The 23,486-nt window shown below is 47.9% G+C and overlaps 1 protein-coding gene and 1 long non-coding RNA gene across 5 annotated transcripts in view; one reads left to right on the top strand and one right to left on the bottom strand.

Annotated features, from left to right (window-relative positions):
- The window catches only part of LOC135905628 (scoloptoxin SSD14-like), a 129,286-nt gene that overhangs the window by 61,379 nt on the left and 44,421 nt on the right, over nt 1–23,486 (top strand). For all 4 annotated transcript variants that reach the window (XM_065436584.1, XM_065436585.1, XM_065436586.1 and 1 more), the window contains 3 exons: nt 8,681–8,885; nt 9,870–9,948; nt 17,145–17,335. In XM_065436584.1, the coding sequence (XP_065292656.1) occupies nt 8,681–8,885; nt 9,870–9,948; nt 17,145–17,335 (475 nt within the window). The remainder of the gene's footprint in view (nt 1–8,680; nt 8,886–9,869; nt 9,949–17,144; nt 17,336–23,486) is intronic.
- Nucleotides 19,388–20,510, bottom strand: LOC135905627 (uncharacterized). Its single transcript, XR_010565433.1, has 2 exons — nt 20,441–20,510; nt 19,388–19,659 (listed from the first exon to the last, which is right to left on the bottom strand). It is a non-coding gene; the product is annotated as an uncharacterized lncRNA (long non-coding RNA).

Genomic DNA, 23,486 nt, shown 5'->3' on the forward strand with positions numbered 1-23,486 from the left:
GCTGGCCACCGACGATCTGCGCAAGACTATCAGAGTGGTCGTACGGGAAGAGCTGCAGAAGATGTACCCTAGGTCACAGCCTCAAGTAGCCTCAATCGCCGAAATCGTCAAATATGAGCTTGAGCGATCCCTTGGAGTTCATGGGATGCAACCAGAATCACCGCAGCCCCCGCCGGAAAGGATGACCTACGCCGCCGTCGCCCGCCGCCAAGGCCCCCCTGCACGACCGCGCCAGGGACCTTTAACGCCACAATTCCGTCGTCCACCGCCGCCGCCGCCAGCACGCCCGCCCGTCGCCCAGCGCCGCTACGCGAGGAAGACGGACATTTGGCGCGCTCCTGACCACCGCCCACTCTGCTACCACTGCGCAGAAGCTGGTCACGTCTACCGCCGATGCCCATACCGGCAAATGGGACTGCGAGGGTTCGCCGTTAATGCGCCGCGACCACAGCTTGGTGAACGACCTCACGATATCGCCGACTACCTCGCCGCCACTCAGTGGAGCGCTCGACGACCGTCCCGTTCGCCGTCGCCAGGCCGCTACCTGTCACCGCAGCGCCGACCATACACTGTCCCAGCCCGGGGCCGCTCTACGAGCCCATATCCGGAAAACTAAAAGCAGCAACCGATGGAGGTTCGGTTGCTGTTCGTCGAACTGACGAAGATCCTCCGCCGCCAACGAAGACGACGAAGAGACCATCTCGACGACATAATAACGACACACCACCGTCCCGACGAAGTCAGGAAGCCAAGACTACACCGACGAAAGACGACTTGACGACTCGACGTTCCAACTTCACTTCAACACGACGCAGCCGTGATCCGACGCCTAGACCCAACTGCAACGCCAGACAAAGAACCACCGACCTCGATGTGCTTCTCGACGGCCACGCAGTTACCGCCTTAGTGGACACAGGGGCTGATTACTCCGTCATGAGTGGACACATCGCCGCCCAGTTGAAGAAGGTTAAGACTGAATGGGAAGGCCCTCAAATTCGCACAGCTGGAGGACACCTGATTGCACCGACTGGAATCTGCACGGCGAGGATAACCATTCATGACCGGACTTACCCTGCCACCTTCGTTATCCTCCAACAGTGTTCTCGAGACGTCATTCTCGGTATGGACTTCCTGAACCAACACGGCGCAGTCATCGACCTGAAGTCGAAGTCAATAACGCTGTCGGAAGATAAAGCGATACCGCTGGAGAGCCCTCGTAGTCACCACACCTTGAGTGTGCTCGAAGACCAAGTGAGCATCCCGCCCCGCTCCAGCATTGTTATTTCGGTCGGCACTGAAATACCCGCTGATGTAGAAGGTGTCATCGAAGGCGACCAACGTCTCCTGCTAGACCGTGAAATTTGCGTCGCAATAGGGATCGTTCGACTGCATGGAGGGAAAACTGAAGTGTTGCTGACAAACTTCAGCCAGGAGTTCAAGCACATCAACAAGGGCACGACGATCGCGTACATCGAGGAAATTTTGGAAACCAGTAATGCGTTTGTCCTCACGCATTCCGCCGCATCTACCCCGATGACGACGGTTCCCGAACCAGACTACGACATTAATCCAAGTCTCCCCGTGATTAAGCAACAGCAGCTCAGAAGTCTGCTGCGATGATACAAAGGCTGCTTTTCGACGTCATCGAGGATTCGACAAACACCAGTCGCATAATCACCGAGGAGTACGCTCGACCACTCCGCCAAAGCCCTTACCGAGTTTCGCCGCGAGAACGCGAAGCTATAAGAGAACAAGTCGACGAAATGCTGCGCGACGACATCATCCAGCCGTCGAAAAGCCCGTGGGCATCCCCTGTTGTCCTGGTGAAGAAAAAGGACGGAACCCTACGTTTCTGCGTCGATTATCGTCGTCTGAACAAGATCACGAAGAAGGACGTATACCCTCTCCCACGGATAGACGGCGCATTGGATCGGCTCTGCAACGCTAAATACTTCCCGTTGATGGACCTCAAGTCTGGCTACTGGCAAATAGAAGTCGATGAGAGAGATCGCGAAAAGACCGCCTTCATCACCCCAGACGCCCTCTACGAGTTCACGGTTATGCCATTCGGACTGTGCTCGGCGCCTGCAACGTTCCAGCGCGTCATGGACACCGGGTTAGCAGGATTGAAGTGGCAGACCTGTCTCGTTTACTTGGATGACGTCGTCGTCTTCGCCGGGAATTTCGACGATCATCTCACGCGGCTTGCGACAGTATTAGAGGCCATCAAGTCGTCAGGGCTTACTCTGAAGCCGGAAAAATGCCGCTTTGCTTACGATGAGCTTCTGTTCCTAGGCCACGTAATCAGCAAATCTGGTGTCCGTCCAGACCCGAAAAAGACAGCTGCAATCGCACAGTTCCCGCAAGCAATCAACAAGAAGGCAGTTCGTAGATTCCTTGGCATGTGTGCCTACTACAGGCGCTTTGTCAAGGACTTTTCACGCATCGCCGAGCCGTTGACACGTCTCACTAAATGTTATGTTGAATTCAAGTGGGAAGTGGCGCAGGCCAACGCATTTGAAGAACTCAAACGACGCATGCAGTCGCCGCCGGTACTTGCGCACTTCGACAAGTACGCCGATACAGAAATACATACTGACGCCAGTAGCCTAGGCCCCGGTGCCGTTCTAGTCCAGAGGAGAAACGGATTCGAACAGGTGATAGCTTACTCTAGCCGGTCGCTGTCAAAAGCGGAAGGCAACTATTCTACGACCGAAAAGGAATGCCTCGCCATCGTTTGGGCTACAGCTAAATTTCGCCCTTACCTTTATGGCAGGACATTTAAAGTCGTCAGTGACCATCACGCGTTGTGTTGGCTAGCGAATATAAAGGACCCTTCAGGACGCCTGGCGCGGTGGAGCCTCAGACTACAAGAATACGACATCACTGTAACCTACAAGTCCGGACGAAAACACTCCGATGCCGATTGCCTATCACGCGCCCCCATTGACCCGCCACCGCAAGACAACGAGAATGACGACGCCTTCCTTGGAATGATAAGCGCGGAAGACTTCACTGAACAGCAACGGGCAGACTCGGAGCTAAAAGGCCTCGTCGAATATTTGAAAGGGCACACCGACGTTGTCCCCAAAGCATTTAAGCGCGGATTATCTGCCTTCACGCTTCAAAACAATCTACTCGTGAAGAACTTCTCACCAGTCCGTGCCAACTACCGTCTTGTCGTCCCGTCAGGACTTCGTCCAGAAGTATTGCACGCCCTACTTGACGATCCGACCGCTGCACACCTCGGATTTTCCCGGACACTATCGAGGATACAAGAAAAGTATTACTGGCAGCGCCTGACCGCCGACGTCGCCCGTTATATCAGAACATGCCGAGACTGTCAGCGACGCAAGACACCGCCGACAAGGCCAGCCGGATTACTACAGCCAATCAAGCCTCCTTGCCGACCATTCTAGCAGATCGGGATGGACTTGCTAGGACCCTTTCCGACGTCAACAACCGGAAATAAGTGGATCGTCGTGGCGACAGACTACCTCACCCGCTTCGCTGAAACTAAAGCACTGCCGAAAGGTAGCGCAGCCGAAGTGGCGAAATTCTTTGTCGAAAACATCCTGCTTCGACGTGGCGCCCCAGAAGTCCTCATCACCGACAGAGGAACGGCCTTTACAGCGGAGCTCACCCAAGCCATTCTGAAATAGTCAGACAAGGCACAGAAGGACAACGGGCTACCACCCGCAGACGAATGGTCTTACGGAGATGCTGAATAAGACCCTCGCCGACATGCTAGCGATGTACGTCGACGTCGAACACAAGACCTGGGATGCCGTCCTGCCGTACGTAACATTCGCTTACAACACGGCAGTGCAAGAAACAACACAGATCACGCCGTTCAAGCTGGTCTACGGCAGGAACCAGACGACGACGCTCGACGCCATGCTGCCGCACGTCACTGACGAGGAGAACCTTGACGTCGCTACCTATCTCCAGCGCGCCGAAGAAGCCCGACAGCTCGCCCGCCTGCGGATCAAGGACCAGCAAAGGACCGACCGCCGACACTACAACCTTCGACGACGCTTCGTCGAGTACCAGCTCGGCGACCATGTTTGGGTATAGACCCCTATACGCCGACGAGGACTCAGTGAGAAACTACTGCGACGCTATTTCGGACCCTACAAGGTCATCCGACGTATTGGCGCACTGGACTATGAGGTCGTGCCAGACGGCATTTCGCATTCACAGCAGCGCCGCGCACGATCTGAAGTGGTCCACGTGGTGCGCCTTAAACCCTTTTATGGACGCTGAGGAACTTCCTTATTTTTTTTTCTACGAGTGCTTCTTTTTTTATTATTACTTTCGTTTGTTTGCAGCATCGAGTCGATGCTTATTAAGAGGGGGGTAATGACACGTGTACTTATCTTTGTCGGGCGACCACATTTGGCCGCCTAACAAATGTTATCGCGAAGCGCAGGACGCGCCTGCATGTAAAAGAAGTTTCTGGAATGTTATCGATGGTTCCGTCCACTGTCTTTCACTGCAACTTGAGTAATCTGATTGCATGTATGAGCGACGCGAATAGTGTAGAACTTTGCGGAAGACACGTGCGTCCCATCGGTTAATCTGGAACATTCGACGACTGATCTATAAAAGCTGACGCGCTTGACCCGCAGATCAGATTTTCGACGATCGCCGAGCGTGTTCGCCGCTATCGTTGTGCTATAAGTGTAGCCTGTTTTGTGGGTACAGGGTCGCCCAATAAAAGTTAGTTTTGTCGTTCACAGTATTGCTACTGTGTTCTTTGACGTCACGACCACGTGACAATATTGTACGTGTGGCACGCCTGTTCATCTCCGAGAGGCTAAATACCATGACATAGTGGAAGCAGGGTGGGCTGCGGCGTTGTCGTGATGGAGAAACTAAACACACGCATTCCACTATTATGCGCAGTTTCCTTGCCCGTTCTATTTCAATCGCCCTATACGTCCAAGTAAAATTGCTAATTGACAGTCTCCTTAGGAAGAAGTAGTTCCCGTTGCACATTTACACTAAAGCCGAAGCAGGAAAAAATACATGACCATCGTTTTCACACAAGCGCACTTGTCGAGTTTCTTTCGGTTTTTATGAAGAAAGCGGTCACAGTTGGCTCGAAACTTGCTTGGTTTCGGGCGCTCATGACCATAGCGCGAATTTTCGGCTCCCGTGATGATCTTCGATAAAAGGTATACCTGACTTTCGATGTGATATTTTCTTAAATCCTTGCACAAAATGAAGCAAGTGTTGTTTGTTTTGCTTTTCGTCCTGGGATAGAAGGCGCGGAACAAACATCGTGGCACCGCCTTAGGCGCCTACTTTTCGACATCTGCACTCGCTCAGAAGTGCTCCAACTCATGCCATCAACCTCTGAAACTTTGTCGATTGTGTACCAGCGGCTGTCGTTGGTTTCTTCTGTTGAATGTTTTCGACAATCACGTAAGAACGACTGCATGAAGGCGGCTATAAGCATCGTTTGAATCATTCCAGGTGCTTCTTTGGTCGTGTTTTTTTCACGGAGGAATAAAAATCTCAAGGAGATTTGCTGTCCGCTGGAAGAACAAACGTCGTGATTTCGCAAGAGTAGCGCGACAACGCTTGGTAAAACTGTCCGCACAGCCCTATAAGACATTTTACGGTGATCTAGGCTTGGGTATTCACATGCGAAGTGTCCACCTACACCGACCTAGCGGGAACACACCGATGTACCACTACAAAGAACTCCATGAAGCCAGACGGTTCTTTTATTTTCTGTATTTTTTAGGGGGTTGGGAAGCTGCTCTTGCATGCTTTAGTTGTCCAGAAGTGGCAGGGTGATAGGACCAAAACATCAGACGCGACGATCTGTCAGCGCGAGCTTGGAGTTCAAGAGGGTACTACTTAACTTGTCAGTTTGGAATCGAAACTTGGCCCAGTTGATGCTATCAGTGCGGGCAGACCACTAGATTCATTCTGTAAACTATTCACAAAGCTGTGCGAGTTGCGACCAATGATAGCGGTGACGCAAGTTCTGCAAAACAGGTGAGCACGTGGCCACAAAAGCAGAAAAGGACGAGAGCAAGCTAGGAAGTCGTTACGTACCCTATAGAGAGCGTTCTACTGCAAGAATCGTTGAAATTTATTCAGTAACAGCCGAGGTAAAAATATTTCATTGCCGAGAACCCATGAATTGCGTCACGTCAAAATTGACACTATCTCTACTTGCCCCCGTGTAGCCTCCGCAAGCGAAATTCCTTCCCTGTGTTCTTCCATACTGTAGATGGACGATCGCGTGACGCATATATCGCGGGCCCCGCCTTTCTTTCTTTCTTTTTTTTTGTCGCTTTCTTGCTGCGCGCCGCACTTCCGCTGATGGTCTCGCGCGCGAGCTGGTGTGTTTGTCGTGTTTCGCGCAACGCGCAATTGTGCGTGCTGTGCACGAAAACACCTGACTAGCGGTATAAGTCAGTGCTACACGAACACTGAGGCAGATGCAAGAGGATCGCAGAACATGATCGCGCACTGGAACACTGTTGAAAATGGCATAGTTTCGCTCTCTGCGCGCGCGATTGCACAACAGGGGAACAAGCAGGCGAAACGGCAGTGCATCTCCCTTGTTACGGTACCAAGTAAAACAAAGACACGCAGATATTCGCTTTGTAAGTTTTATTATTTCTGTAAACTTTAAATCGTCTAGTGAAGCGACAGATCAAGCAAATAACTGTTGTTGCATTGAATAATTTTTAAAGTAGGGGAGGGGGAATTGGGAATGACGTCACGTCACGGCGAACTACGTAGGCGCACTTGCGTGTTTGACGTCGACTCTCCATTTGGGAGCGCGGCGCCCGCGATGAGAATGTTGCAGGGCGTTTGGTTTGGAATTTCACCTCTTTTCTAGGCGCGCAGCGGTGTAGTACTTTGCAGGCACAATCGACAGCGCGCATTGCATGCACTGCACTTGTCAGTTCAAAATGGCCAAACTTGGTGAGGTATCCTTTCTTGTGTCTATATTTCAGTCCCTTATGCCTATAGGAAAAGGTGTTAAACTAATACGTGAAATGTGAAAAAAATCTGTGGATCCCACGGACTGTGGCAATCCATGTAAGAGAAGCTTTGTACTCCCTTTGCTTTGATTGACAATAATTAGCGGTAATGATTGCGGCAAATGCGTAATTTCTTGAGCGCTTATTCCAATAGCAGGGTGGTGAGTTGATGTTAAACGTTGCCTTGCTTGCACCAGGGCTGTTTGTCTGCGTAGTCCGCAGAACACACAGGGTGACTTGCTTGCTTGAGGCGTTGTTGCGTGACGTTGTTCATGATCGCTGAGAGGGTTGAACATCATCATTGCCTGACATGGCATACCCCATCGTGGCGGAAGTGTAACGCTATTTGAATTATGGGGCTGTATGTAACTCAATTATTCATTATAATTGTATGAATACATTTGATACATACATTGGCGTTCTGCGCTACGTTTCGCTGCGTAGCGAAGACGCTCCTGATCCGCGGGACGCTTCTTTCGCGGCCTGACTGCCCACGACGCTGAGTGTACGCATACGCGGCTGCATAGGTGACCAGTACGCTCTTGAGATGCCAACTCCGAGCGCTCTCTTCAGGCTACGGAAGATTGTAATGTTTACACTATCAGACGCCAGCACCTTCACTTTTGTCGCATAGGACAGCAAACAGAGCACGTGCCATAAGCCACAGCCTGTAACAGACGCCGGCCAGCCGGCCGTGTGGCCGCGCGGCCGGGCGGGTGGGCTTGTCGTTCCTGTCTTGCCAGAGCAGACAGAGCAGACCGTTCTTGTCAGAGCAGACAGATGCGATAACCTACGGTTTTTGCAGCAAGCACATATTGGCATGTCGAAAATTATACATTGCCCACGGAATTAAGACAAAAGTAATTTTATGGGTGTCGTAGTATTCAGTCGCAGCGAGCGGCTCGCATGCAGGTCACTAAAAGTATTAGTTCCTACTTGTCATTACGAATGTGTCTCATCTTGTTGATACCATACACAACCTCAGACATTTAGCACGTAACAAGCATGACACGTGTCACTCCAAGGTTGTCGGCGTGCTTTAGGTTGAACACCAAGTTCGCAGATTCGAAACGGTCTGTCATCTTTGCTCACCGAAATGCATTGCAGGGGCGAGTCAGTGCATGTGTCTCCTTTACCTCGTTATCCAATTTAGCACATTTATTGAATGCGTCTAATCTTACGCTCAGATTCTGGCGCGCTTAACGCAGGTGAATGGCAATGACCACTAGCAAGTGATGGTCCGCGCGTAAAGGCTCTGTCATAGAACTCAAACTGCGAAGAATATATCTGGAGTAACCGTTCAAGGGAAGTCACATTGTAGCCAACGTTTTGACAATTGGGAACGTGTCTTTACTGCCAGCAAGAACTCCTTTCCTTTGCAGCTTTTATATAGCTCACTCGTCACCCCCGCCCACCCTCCAAGAGCCGTGGTAATTATTATGCATAGTACTATAGTGCTAACCACCAACGAAAACTTTGATTTAACAGAAGTTTCTCTTGTCCTAGATTCTTGTTACGGGATGACATGGTTGCCGCAAAACTCACAGACACAAATGTCAAACGAACAAAACACACACAAAAGGGGGCTTTAATCATTGCTTAAAAATTGCGTCGAAATATAAAACGGATATTTGAAGCAGGCAATGACATTTACTCGTTGCTTTCAGATGGCATATTAACGAAGCAAGACCTTAGGGAATACAAAGTCCGCTGGGCGAAGCCAATCGAGAGGAAGTTCAGGGATGGCCGCACAATGTACTCGGTCCGACCACCGGCTAGCGGTCCGGTACTTGCCTACATGTTGGGCATTGTGGATGAGCTCAGAGAAGGACCAGATGACGCCCTCAACGATGACTCTCTGAACTACCACAGGTTTGTTGAACACAGCAGATTCTGAACACCTGCATCAGTCACCTCGCAATAATGAGCACATTTCACGGCATCGCTTTCTGCTTCCTAAAATAAACGCTAACCGTGCATGGTCACAAAACATCACGGTTAGCAGGAGTTACAATTTTGAAGAGCCTCATGAATTATGCAAAGCTTGCTCCGATTCAAATTCCTTGAAATTGTAAATATGGAAATCCATGAAAAAACGTTTGCCTTTTTCGTCTATAAACACTGCATACCCCACAAACTTCATCCTAATTAGTTACCATTGAATATCGCATGTCATGCTGTACTTGTAATTCAATAATTTCCGGAATCTTGCTTGTACGAATGTTTGTCGAATAAAATATTATTGTTTCAAATACTCGGTGCCAGAAAGTGAATAAGTGTAAATGCACTGTTTAAGCACGTTCACAATAAACATCGAGCTTCAACCCAGCCAATGGCACAAGTTGATATGAATTACTTAGAAAGGAACAGGCAGGTAACTACCACGTAAATGAATTGGGGAAGGAACATCAGTATAACAGATACTCCAGATCCATGCATCGTCCTAAAGTGACAAACATCCAAATTCGGTGCACATACTCAAGAACCGAAAAATTCACCCCTGGTTAAAGAACACAGTTGCTTCGCTTTCTTCTTATGTCCGCAAACTTCGGTCAACCGTACAGCACCCCTCTTTGTTCCGACGTCTCTGAATACGCTGTTTGAAGAGGGTCTTTAGGGTTATTTAGAATAAATAATAACCGTACTAAGTTACAAAACACAGTGTTTTTGCACAATAGCACTGTTTTAAAATTGTGCGGAAGGTGTCACCACTCTCTGTCCTGTAGCGAGCCATAGAATTAATTATAGCTAACCGCAAGCAGATCAAGTGCTGCGATCGTAAAACACTGGAACACTTCTAAAAAACTAAGTGTATCAGTATCTCGCTTATAAAATAATGCAGTTTCTGATCCGCAGGTTCATCGAGGCTCTTAAGTTCGCATACGCTAAGAGAGCGCTTCTTGGAGATGAAACAAAGGAACCAAGCGTCAGAAAGGTAGGTCTGGGGATTATCACTGGGATATCCTTTTTATTTTATTGCAGCGTGGTTGAGCGCTTTCGTTAACTTCCCGGCTCTATTTTGGGGGTCAGTTCTGTTTTATCCTTCCCTTTAACTGACAGCGCTATAAAGAAATTCTGGGACCAAGTCGAAGCGTACTTCGGCATGGGCCTATACCTGCATGGCTCCGTTTTGGTTCGGTTGACCTTGACAGAGCTAAAAGAAATTCTGATGTTCTGCATGTCGAAACCGAGATCTGATCATGAGGCTCGCAGTAGGGGGGGGGGGATTTAATTTTGACGGCATTGATTTCCATAACGTCCACGGAAATGTACGTGTAGGAGCGCTTTTTTTTGTTGTTTGCATTCCACGCCGGCGAAACGCGGCCGCCGTGGTTGTAATCACACTCGCAACACTTTGTGCTCAGGAGCGCAACATCCTAGCCACTGGTCTTGAGAAAGCCCTTTGCCTTAGATTTGTCACCCGTGCTAACTTTTCCGTTCATAACTCGCTTTATTTGCGGATGCCATTACTTAATCTAATTTGAGAGTTATTCTCCTATATAGCGGCGCTTCTGCAATGATTCCTCAAAACGTCCCTCGCAGTGTTAATCGAAGAAAGCGTTTAGTCTAAAAATTTTGGCGGAGCCCCATTGTCCCTCTGGCACTTCTGTAGCACCACAGAAGCCAATGATATCCGTGTCCGAGCTCTGGTGATGTTTTTTAGCATTCCGTGATGTTAGGCATTTGCGCATAATCTAGAGAAGGAAGACGGGAGACTTGACAAATAGAAGTGCGAACTTTCAACTGAAATTAAATGATGAAAAGGGCACACTTTCATGCGTGGACGATGTATGACATGCATTCGGTTGGGAAAAGCACAGAAACTAGAAAACAAAAAGGAATCATTAAACAAACGTGGACGGTATGAAAGCGGTGATACGTGCGGTACGCGCGGGTTGCCCTATTTTTTCAGGTGCAACGCGTGCCTATAAATAGTTTTTAGCTCTAGATTTTGCCATTAATAATTAATTTCGTGACAACCCTATCGAAGCTCCACGGAGGCAAAGAATCCCTCAAGCGATTAGTCTCTGTCACCTCAATAATTTCTCTTGTCATCTAGTTGGGGTGCTTGGCGATCAATATGCGGTCTTTGAAAACCGGCTTATAATCGCAATCCTGGCAAAGCATCTCTAAGAGCCCTCGAACTCTTCTATGTACAATGTTGTCGTGGTCACGAAGATTATCTTTTATGCACCTATCTATTTAATCTATGTAATTAGTGCGGCATGGGCGCGGGATCGCATACGTAACCTTTTCCGCGCATGCCACATACATGTTTTTATATTTTCTTTTGCGCATTTCAGATGCATTTTTTTTTTCACCCTTCGTGCGTGCCTTGCATAGAGAAACCAGCGCATGGGACGCAGGGATCAAGCTGGTTTTTTTCTTCGGCTCCCTAGACCATAAACTGGTATCTGTCAAAATGTGTTGCTCTAAAGATTGTTTACTTTCTGTTCTTCTTCTTCTTTTTTCGTATATTGTAAGCAGTTAGGTTCAATCGCATACTTTTACGTTTGGGTATGCAACTTCTGAGTCTGTAAAGTGTTTGAACTTTTATACATCGTAAAATTTGAGGTTTTCAAATTTGTACGCTATCCTTAACCATAATGTTTTATGATCTACTGAGCAACACGAACCGGTTGACCAAGCGACATGTAATTCTGCATTACATTTCTTCTATAAAAACTTTTTTAAGAACTTTGACAAATCTGGTTCAAATCTCGACACCGTAACAAGCCGTATTGGCTGCGCTTGTCCCCTTCCGTCCTTTCTTGCTTGCGCTAAGCGACCATAACCGTAAGGAAGCGCGTTGCCACGATCACCAAGCAGGCCGAAGAATATGCCGAACACTTCGGCAGGCAAAATTGGAACCAATTCGGCCCCCAATTGGCTCCAAGCTACTCTCACGTCACGCAAAACTTGGAACATTGTCAAGTCTTTCTTCGACATCACACAATCCAAATACAAACGTGGCAAGTACCTTGATAGAATAATACACAGCTACGATGGAACGGAGCAAGAGGAAGCCATGATTGAGATTAAGCAGAAATTCACGAACAGCACTTCGTCAACCCCACACCAATCCAGCCTCCCTGGATACTTAGGGAATGCAGATCAGCCTTTGACGCAGGCGGAACAACAAGTGGCCCTGGGAAAACTGGCCCGCGACACCACCCCCGGCTAGGAGCAAAAACAACAAAATCTTATGAAAACTAAACTAACAAGCGACGACGTACCTTCTCGAGAATATAAGCTACTCCTGAGAGACAGGGGATTTCATATTTCAGAGAATATTGGTCCCAAAAAAAAAGTAATTACAACAGGACAAATATACAAACGAGGGTCCCAAAGTGAAAGAACTGTAGTTGGACCCTCGGTTAATAATAACAACATAGATGGTGATATCAATAGTCAGCAAATTAGCGTTATTATAAACAACATCTACAGATCAAATACATCATCCTTCACAATCAAACACGAAAAAGCACATTATAAAAAAAAGTCGGAAAAAAGCATGGATGAAATACAAGAAATGACATGTGAGCGAACAGTCAAAGGTACACCGCCAGATCATAGTTATCGCAGGAAATGATGCTTAATGTGATTTTTAAAGATTTCAAGAGAAGTACAGGATTTTATAGTTGATGGTAGTTCATTCCAAAGAGAAATTGTAGCGAATAAAGATGTTTTTTGCCGTAATTGGTATGAACCATGGGTAACGAGAAATTGTTGTTAGCCGCAAATCTAGTCAGATTTTTACTCTGCAAAAGGTGAACTGCATGAACATACACGTAAGGTTATTATGAAGTAACATGCGGAGCAAGACGAGTGTGTTAAACTGGAACAAGTTATTAATAGGCAGGATATTATACTCGAGAAGTAACAAAGCGACATTGGATAGCATGGAGCTAGAAGTGATTATGCGTATTGACTGATTTTGGATATGCTGAAATGATGATAAGTGACAAGCGTACGTATTGCCTCATGAAAAAATGCCTTAATTAATGTGACTATGAATGAACGCGTAATACAACGCTAGCAGAGCCTCACGAGAAAAAAAAAAGGGGGGCGAGCTTTTATTAATGCACGTATACCAAACGCAGTCTTGTGCTTGAGATGTTGAAAGTGAGAGCGAAATGTAAGGTTAGGGTGAAGATGTATGCCAAGAAAAGTGACATTGGTGCAAGCGGGAACTGAATTATTTGCAAGCTTTAATCCAGGAATAGAAGTTGATGCCCTTTGAGCACTTTTGAATAACATAAATTTAGCTTTTAGAGGATTACGAACTAAGTAATTGTTGCTACACCATTTTATAATGTTACTTAAGGCAATATTTAACTTAGAAGTAAGAGTAGCAACATATTTGTCACATAAAGATATGGCTGTGTCATGTGCGTATAAAATGCAATGAACGTAGTTGGGGGAGTTAAGAGAATCCGGAAGATCATTAATATATAGAAGGATAAGCAAAAGGCCCAGAACTGATCCCTGTGGCACACCTTCGGTAATACATTTTGTTGCTGAGAAAGTATTTGCTGCATGTACTGTGTACGGCCGGTCAAGTAATTTTTTAAGAATGTTAGCGCAGGACCGGTTATACCATAAGAGTCAAGTTTATTAAACAGAACTTAATGGCTAACCATGTCACAAGCTTTACTGAAGTCTAAAAGTACAGAACGGACTAAAGTTCCCGAATCGATACATTTTTGTATCTAGTCAGTTAGAGATAGAACAGCTAGATTCGTGGAACTTCCAGGGCGGAAGTTGCAGGGTGTACCAGAACTGTGGAAACACGCCGAGGTGTTCGTGATTCTCAAGCCCAACAAACCGCCAGGACTCGGGAACGTGGGCCCTCTATCCCTTACCTCATGCGCAGGGAATGTCTACATGCACATGGTACTGCACCATCCCACGAACCGCTTGGAAGATTAAAGTGCCCCTGAAACGGTTCGGACAAATTTTGTAGATGCGTAGGGTACAGGTAAAGTTAATCATTCGCACCACAATTTGTGTGAAGCGTCTCATATTAAGAGAGCTATGGACGATTACAAGTTACCCTCCTCCATAATCATGCATTTTCTTCCTAACTCGTTCACCGAGTGCAACGTTTTTAGATTAGTTTGCCGAGTGATCGGGGCGTCATGATGGCACGTCGTGTCGTCGACTTTCCTTTCTCTAAAAGCGAGCGCGCGAAGCCTCTCCAAACTCTCCGCCACTGCTCGGCAGTCGACCCCAAGCGAGAGCTATCGAAGCAGCGTGCGTTGAAAGCACTCTGTCACAGCGCCGAACGTGTCTGGTATTCCGGTAACCACAGGCGAGCTGGACATTTCGACGGATGCGTGGATGCATAAACTCAAGCTGATGAAGGAACTATAGCGTAGACGTACGTGAGCGGCCTAATGGGTCTATACGGTCCAGCCACCTATTGGCGGAGAGCCCAACCAGCCAAACAAAGCGCTAATATTGCTCCAATTGAGTATGAAACATTGTAAACGTGCACAAAAACAACGTGTTAACGATTACACTCCTGCGAAAAATTTACACCAGCAGCAAAGAAGAATACATTTCGTTACTGCTACTCTGTGTTAAGCACACATCTGCAGTACACTCTACTGCTGCCGCCAACACCTGTCCACTCAAGACATCTTCCACCAACTCAATGAAGGCCCATCGACTGCTTTGACAAGCACAGCAAGAGCGCCATCTTTGCAACTGATGTTAAAGGGGCCCTGAACCACTCTTTATCGAAGCGGAGAGTGTGGCATTTGAAATGAAATTAGGCTATTTTAGAAATGCTTTGCCGCAAAAAAGTACTTGAATGCATTCAGCAGAAGCGGTGTTATTGGCGATCAAACACGGCATCCGCTGTGCGCAAGCTGCTTCTTCAATGCCTTGCACTGTGCAGGCTACGTCCCAGGGGGCGTGCCTATATTGTTTCGCCTTCTAAATCTCACGGTGGCGCACAGTTCAAATTTCATTTTGGATGCCGCACCACGCCACAACTTCCGCCTTTGATTCCTACGATGCGCTCAACATAAGCCATAGGTGGCTGTGCGCGGTGAGCCGCAGTGCACTTAGCCATGGACTCATGGCGGCACCCCGTGGCGGCCGTGGTATCTACGCCATGTAGCCTACTGCACTTTGATGTTCGTTATCGGCCAATAGCTGCCGTCTAAGGAAATGACTAAATAAAATATTCGATGACGAAATAAAGCGTCCAGAAGAAAAGGAGGACAGGACTTTCTTTTGAAAAGAGAGCGTTTGAGAGAAAGGTGACTTCGCGATCCGCTTGCGAGCTCCACGCACCGCGTAAGACAGAAAAACTTGGCTGAGATGTTCACAGTAGCGCATACTACCCGCGGCTTATGTTATTTCACCGACCCACAGGGGTGGTTTAGGGCCCCTTTAAGGGGACATTTGACTGTCTCACACGCTGCTATTCTCTGGAGCCTACAGTACACAGATTCTGAGGAACGAACATACAACTAAGTCCAAGCATGCGCGAGGAACCGCATGGCCACCATCAGCTTGGGAAACCTCAACACAACAAAATTTCTGATAGCGGAAGAAGGCATCCGCAAGGCTCAATTATATCGCCCCACCTGTTTAATATCACTATACTGAAACTCTCGCAGGTTTTTGATAAAATCCACAGCATGGCGTACTGTCCGTATGCCGGCAAAATAACAATCTGGATTCGAAGGAGCTCCCCATGACATCAACAAGACTCCCTCCAGGAAGCCGCAGGCTTCATCACTTGCATAGTTCAAAAAGTGCGGGCTCCTGTGCGCGTCAGAAGAATGTGAACTCGTGGTGCTTAAAGCCGAAACTCGAGGAACACACCCAATAGGTGAAATTCCATATCCGGAAAACATTCTTAGCGGTGACCCTACCCCTCAAGTCGACTTCTTTGCCATTTTTGACCGAAGACGACTCTTCCCGGAAGACGACTCAGGGGCCACAACACTACCGACACTTTTGTTACTCAAGTGGCATACCTGATACGCCACGTAGCCAACAGACGGTCAATCAAATGGAGCGCTTAAGACTTACCCAAACACGGCGTGCAACCCTCAGAATGCTGGGATATAGAGAGAACGCTTAGGACCAACAGATATCAAGGAGAGAATCCCGGGAAACCTCCGCGAATATATCATCGTGACCTCCATGCTGCGAAATGTTCACCCTGTCTACCACAAAGACCGGCGGTTACCAAGAGTCCGGGCCTTAAACAAAGCGCACGGAGCAAACCCGCACATCAGATACATCGATGCAGCCAGTTACCAGGGAAGACAAGCCGAATTCAATTCCTCCGCCGTAGCGCAGCACGCCACCTTCCAGGCTCCTACATAATATGGACTCCGGGACACACCCACCTGGCAGGAAACGAGGGCGCCAACGCCTCAGCCCGAGGATACGCTAACCGGGCACTACTGCCAACGTGATCTCGGGGAATCCAGCATGCGCTCTAGAAACACTCTGACATCCTCCTGCATTACGACAAGATAGAAGAACAAGCCGCGGCACCCGAAACTATCAAACTGAGAAGCAGACAACCTGCGAACTATCTAAAACGAAAGTCACGTCCATGCCACCTCGCTACACAGGTTCTCGCCCACCACTGTCAGCTAAGAATGCGCATTCTGCGAAGTACCAGACACTCTACCACACATGGTGGGGGGATGCAAAGGATCACAGGGAACCATTAGCACTAAAACCCTCACCGAAGAGCCGTGAGAGGCTGAGCTTTCAAGCTCCAGCCTGGATGACCAGCGTAATCTGATCCGCCGGACTCGGGACATGGCTCGAGGCCACGGCTTCCCAGGCTGAAGAAGCTGCCCTCGCAGGGCGAAATTTTCGCCTGTTCAAAATAAAAGGTTATATTCCTCTCTCTCCTCTCAATCTGCCATTTATGCAAGAATGCTTAGCTGGGTATTTGATATGATTGCGACAATGCGATCATTCAATCATTCCACCTTTCAGTCGGGAACAGTTATAGTTGTCAACAGCTTTATTATGGAAATAAGTTGAAGTTTTGCGCGCTGAATACCTAACTTTATGCACCTAGATACTCCGTAGCCGTTGTTGCTATGTGTAATAAGTTTACTTTCAGATCTTTCCCAATTTCAGGTGATAGAAGAGCTTTTATCGAAAGAAGCGGCCGAAATGTCCAGAGCCAAGATTAACGACTCCAAAACTCATGATGATGTCCGTTTCTATGGAATGACGAACGCAAATCGATGGGATAGTGGAACTTCCCATTCTTGCTACTGGGACAAGGACGACAACGTGGTGGCCATAACGAGCACGGTGAACTACCAGTACGAAATCGCAGCATTATGCTCTTAAAACGGCGCGCGCTAATGCCGGCTATTCGAATCAACAGTCGAGAGTTTTAGCTTGTCTGTGCACGTAAATTCCGTTCATGGAATGCTGGCTTAATAGGAACATAAATGTGACCAGTCAAGTTGGCGGCATTATCTTGTGACGCAGAGTTTAACCAGAGAGTACACCTATCGATAATTCAATAGGTAGCCATATTATACTTATCTGCTGGTGGCAGTATTGCCAGTGATGCAATCAAAAGCGTCAACTCGAAGGTAGAAAAGCCAGCAGCAGGGGTGCTACGATGCATAGACATTGTCCTTTACGCAGTGTTTTTTATAGCTTACTCTTATTTGCTCTTAAAGCGAATAGTAAATCGGAATAGTGTCTGGATTCAGTGGAGTAAACGAGCAAAGGAAGTGCAGGTGTGACAGCATCATCATGCCATCTTCGTCATGCTGTTGTGATTCCATTGTGGTCATGCCATCTTCGTCATGCTGCCTTCGCCGTGACACCTTCATCATCTCCACTTTCATTATTTCATTTTCGTCCCACCGTCGTCGTCATCGTAGCGCTGTCATGCCAATTGCGTAAGCACGCTGACGATCATTCAAGGTAAATATACCTGGTAGCGAAGCTTCCATAGGAGCCCATACTTTCAAAACATGGTGGTCCATCGCCGGTTCATGGGGCTTAGCGCCATCTGTATGTGGTGGGAACACTTCCGGCGGAAGAAAAAATAACTTGACGTCATGTCCGTTAAAAGCAGAAGTGACGTCATTTTGTTTTCGAAGGCGCGAAATTTGTTTTGTTGTTCTTCCTTTGGAGCTACATATTCAAATGCCCGCCATTTGACTTGATGGGCGTTTCGAGCTTTCAGCGTGGAAAGCGATGCAGGAAAAGGCCAGCCGTATGGTTGTCGAATTCGGATCCCTGCACAGAACATACTTTCTTTGGAGGCCGACGAAAGCTTTAGGTGTAGAGTGCTGATCCTATTGTCGGATTCCAAGCCCGTCGGCGAGCGCAGTCGCCGCACGAAAACAATTACACAATTATCTGGCGGTCGTAACTCACTACTTTTGACTGAACAGATTAAGAAGCAATGAAGCTACCCGCGTCACCAAATTCAGACAAACTTCGACAAGCAAGAAAGCACCAATTGTGAGGGGGGCGTATTCCAACAGGTGATATGAGTGCGCCTTTCTGCTCAATTTAAGACGTGCATTGCACTGCGAGTGATAGTGGCGTCAACGCCCCCTGTAGCGATGGGCGCTGAAAAGAAATGCATTTATTAATAATAATAAAATTAAACGTATTTTCTGAACTCATCACGAATATACAAAATTGACTAGGAATTTTATTTTCGTTGAATGAATCTAACTGTGTCTCGTTTGAATTAAAGAACGCCTTTTTCTTTCCCAATGTTTGTTCCCTCCAAACATAGTCGCGCTTCAATCGCTGCTCCCATAACCCCCCATGCTGATGTCGGTGACAATCTGTACTAAGCCGCTTCTCGTCCGAAGGTTCGCGACCTATTTGAATCAACCTTGGATCATTTCTTTAGGCCCGTTTATAGTCCGACGTAACGCGCGCGCGCCCGCGCTCGCACACGCTACGTTACGTTGGCGAAAACAACGCCATCTATAGACGAGAAAACCATGGCCAGGCGGCGCTACTGCGCCTCCTGACAGCGCCCCTATGTGGAAACGCCAAGCAGCGCGGTCGCGTCGTGGCGTAGTCTCCGCTTTGTTCACGTTGTGCCGTCCGCACTTTTCTTCGCTGCTCGTTCTCACGGCGCTCTGTTTTCGACGGCGGCAGATCGCCTGCTTGCGCAACAGCGATGCAAAGATTGCCGTGCGGTTTCAAGAAGGTTGCCGACGCCGACAGCTTTATTTCGTGGCGGCAACCTCACGATAGGCGAGCGTCTGCTTCCAAACGTGTACGGCGTTGATCAAATTGTGGACGGTGATGTGAGAGTGAAAGCCAAGTGAGTGTCGCAGGTGTCCGACAAGATCGTAGACGACGTCGAGTTAGAGGTACGCACCATGTTCAGAAATTTAGCCACTTTTATTTCAATTACAACATAAGTCACACTGGCAGCAGAAACTTCTGTTGTCATGCTACTCGATGACTGCAGATCCATTGGGCTGCTTCTTGACGGTTTCGTCACTTCACAAAGGCATGTTCTGGAGTCTGTTTCAAACGTGTCTTGCTGCTGCTCAAGAGCTGTGTCGCTGCAGTACGAAAGCACATGTCCCGGTGGAGCTGACTGCTGAGAAGACTGTTGTGTTGCCATTGGTCTGTTTGGCGCCGCTTCCATCTGCATCGCATATAAATGAAACAGTATATGTGCCTATTTGTTGTGGGGATTAAATTACTCCCAATAATACGTTTTCAAAGGCAACGTTCCTGTGATTGTGTGCATATATTATTCTACAAGAGTGGTACCACTACAGGATATGATACTTGCACACTTAGATACTTAGAAAGCATTGGCAAACAACAAACATAACGCGCACGTCTCGAGCGGCTGCTTTCCGATCTGCCGCTTCCCGACGCACGCGACGACCGCGGCTTGCATTACTACGGTCTGCCACCACACAAAAGTAGCGCGCGGCCCCTTTCGTTACCTGCACAACTAGTAATTTAAGTTGCAGCGTTTGGAAAAGGGAAATAATTCTCTTGAGCTCGTCCATACCGATCGCCAGGGAAGCCACAGTGCAATCAAATAAATTCGGGCGTTCTAAGTGCCAAAACCATGCCAAAACCACGAAATCATTATGAGGCCCGCTGTAATGGGGAGTCTCAGGAATAATTTTAACCTCTGGGGGTTCTTTAACGTGCACAAAAATCAAAGCACTCGGTAACAAGGGTGTTCTTGCATTTTGGCCCTGTCGAAATGCGGCCGCCGTGGCTGGGAATTGAGCACGCGTCGTAGAACTTAGCGGCGCAACACGCATGCATTTACCGCTAACAAACGACGGATGCCACCACAATTCAACAACGCGACACGACTAAACAAACGGCCGTGCACTAAAAACAGGCATATGACTATTCCACTTTCAAGATATTACACGCGAATACGAAAATATGAGACTTACTTGACTCGTCCGCGCACTGCAGTTATCTATGCTTGTCGTCTGTACTTCTCGTACCACTTCCCAGGAAATCTGTAGAACTTCACGGGCGGCGTAGCACCTTTCGTGTTTTCGAGGCTGCTGTGGCAATCGACAACACATCAGTATTGCGTGCCACCTTTCCTGGCTGATGAGGTCGCACTCGGCATCGCAAAAACCACGCGCGCGAGTGCTCCCGCTGTACAGAACACGGGCGCGCGCCAGCGCAGCGACGACCCTCGAAACTTCCCTCGGTCCGCTAGGGGAGCATTCGGCGCTGGTGCCGCGCGGGCAAACTTTAGGTTGCCTCGTCTATAGTCCGACGCACTGCAGCGCCGACGTAACCGGCGGCTGCCAGCGCGCCCCGACGGGCCCGGCTCAAATTTGGCTCCTGCTCCATTCGCACACCGGCGCCGCCAACTGCGTCGACCCACAATGCATTGCGCGCGAAGAAAAAGGCCCCAACACAACTCCGCGGACGGCTTTTGCGGACGGCGCGCGACTTGGCGAAAGTTCAGCGCATGCTCCGAAGATAGCAGCCGACAGTGCGCGCGTTGAAGTATAGAGGGGATGGCATCTCGGCTGGCGCAGCGCAACCGACGTAGCGTGACTGACCGCGAACGACGCTCGCCCGCGCGCCGATAACGTCGGACTATAAACGGGCCTTTACGCCATCATCACACACCGTTATCAACGTCAGCGGTAGATTGTGCAAGTGTCGTTAGTTTATCCCTGCCATTCCTACTGTCCGCATACGCTGTTCGCTTATTTTGGCAATCATGTTCCGTGGTTTGTGCTGCCATTTGAATTCGAATAACTTTCATTGTTGATTTTCCACGTTTTTGTGCTGGTCCGACTTTCATCGCAAACACAACGGCGCCGATGCGATGACCACGTTCTCTCGCGCAACCAAGTTGAGAGGCGTGTTCTTTGCCGGACGCGGACTATTGAAGCTCCTTGAGAGGCACTTGCTGCGTCGCGAGACCTTTGGGGCGTCTGGAGCTTTGCATGCTGAAAGGCGAGTTCCTCGTCTCCCGCCTTCGACCACAACGACCTTCCCTTTCTCCTTCCCTCGCTATGTTCCCCATCTTTTCCCCAAGGCGCTGAGACGTGCTCTCTAAAGGGCCGGAAAAAAATAGCACATTTTCCTTTGCACAATCTCTCTTTCTCTAACCACTGGAGACTACGCACATATGACAAAGAGACGTATACGTATAGCCGCCTGTACTTCTCTTTTAAATATTCCTGTTCATGGCTTTGTTCTATGTGAATTACGTAATGAAAGAACAAACGCTACCGAAATATCTTCCCTTCAACAAATACACGCCTGCAAGCCCATTATTCAATTAATTAACTTTTAATAAGCATTTGGCTATTCAGTTACATTGGAAATCATCGCCAATGGTTTGTGCGCAACCTAGTATTCCGTCCAAAGTCGGGACATGGCGCCAACGCTACAAGTAAGGTTCAAGTGTCCGTACCATTGCGAGATGAAGATAATGATTGCCGAGAGGAAGTTGCGCTATTTTCGGCAGTCATTAAAGAGCACGGTTCCGCTATACTAGCAGGCAACTTTCTGCAGCAACGAAGGGAACGCTACGGGGGAAGCGCGCACAAGAAAGAGCGCTTCTGATAACAAAGTCTTGCCCTTTCGTCTCTGTTAGTTTAACCCTTGAAGGCTCCAATGCATAACTTCCGTTTCACAACGGTGTCCACAACCTATTGGTAATAATCGATACTATAAAAAGTTCTGGAGCTGACGGAGGGCCAAACAAATTTTTACAGTGGTACTCTCAATGGAACGCCCGGTACTTGACAGTTATATTTAACAAATCCCTCTAGACATCGACCATTCCTCGAGTTTGGAAACAAGCGAACATCTGTACTGTTTTCAAATCTGGCAACTAACAGCTAATCACTAACTACAGACCCATATCGCGGCTGCCCACGTGTTGCAAACATCTCGGGCACATCATAAGCACATCATTCAGTATTTATCGGTAAATAACGTTCTGTCCCCACAGCAGCATGGTTTTCGAGCAGGATTTTTCGCAACAACGCAGTTATTCCAATTCTCGCATGACATAGTCACAGCACTAAATAACCGTGGTCAGCTTGATGCTAGTTTTATTGAATGTTCAAAAGCATTTAACATGGTAAGTCATAAAAACTACTCCAAATATTTGCTGCAGTCTTTCCTGGTAATAAACTAATTGACTAGATATCCGATTACCTGCACCTCCAATTACAATCCGTCACTTTTAACTGCGAAACCTCTTCTAGAGCTCAGATCATATCAGGGTTGCCGCAGGGCTCAGTTCTCAGGACACTCTTATTTATCATATGTGTTAATGACATTACTGAACTTGCCAGAAACACACAAGTACAAATACGTCTCTACGCAGATGATTGCGCGATCTGATCCAACATTCATGCTCTTCGTGATCAACAACTGCTTAATAACGTTTCTTCATTGTTTTCAGACTGGAATAACACATGGAAGATGAGCACTAACTTCAGCAAACCTGTGGCAATCACTTTTAGTATTAAGAAACCGCCCCTAAAATTCACATACAGCACTCAAGGTTACAGTATTAACAAACTTAACGAGTTCAAATACCTCGGAGGTACTTTCACAACTATCCTTAGTTGGCATTATCTTATCAATATAATCTTCTCTAAAGCGCTGCGAAAACTAGGGTGCCTAAAACTAACTTTAATACACGGCACTAAAGAGTGCAAGCTTATGGCCAAGAAATCACTAATTAGAGCTGTTTTAGAGTATGCTTCTGTAGTGTAGTCGCCTCACCACATAAAGAATATTGCGAAATCAGGATTCGTTCAGAAAAAGCTGTTAGGTTTATCTATGGCCGTTACGACTGTTTGTCTTCTCCGTCATTCCAGGCACACGCTTTATCATTGGACTCATTGCCGTTTCATCGCACGTGCGACCGTCTAATCCTGCTGCACAATATCGTACACGGATCGACTAACATTCAAGCGCCTATCTCGATAATGACACCTGCTGCGC

Source organism: Dermacentor albipictus, chromosome 1, assembly GCF_038994185.2.
Source record: "Dermacentor albipictus isolate Rhodes 1998 colony chromosome 1, USDA_Dalb.pri_finalv2, whole genome shotgun sequence".
Classification (NCBI taxonomy): domain Eukaryota; kingdom Metazoa; phylum Arthropoda; class Arachnida; order Ixodida; family Ixodidae; genus Dermacentor; species Dermacentor albipictus.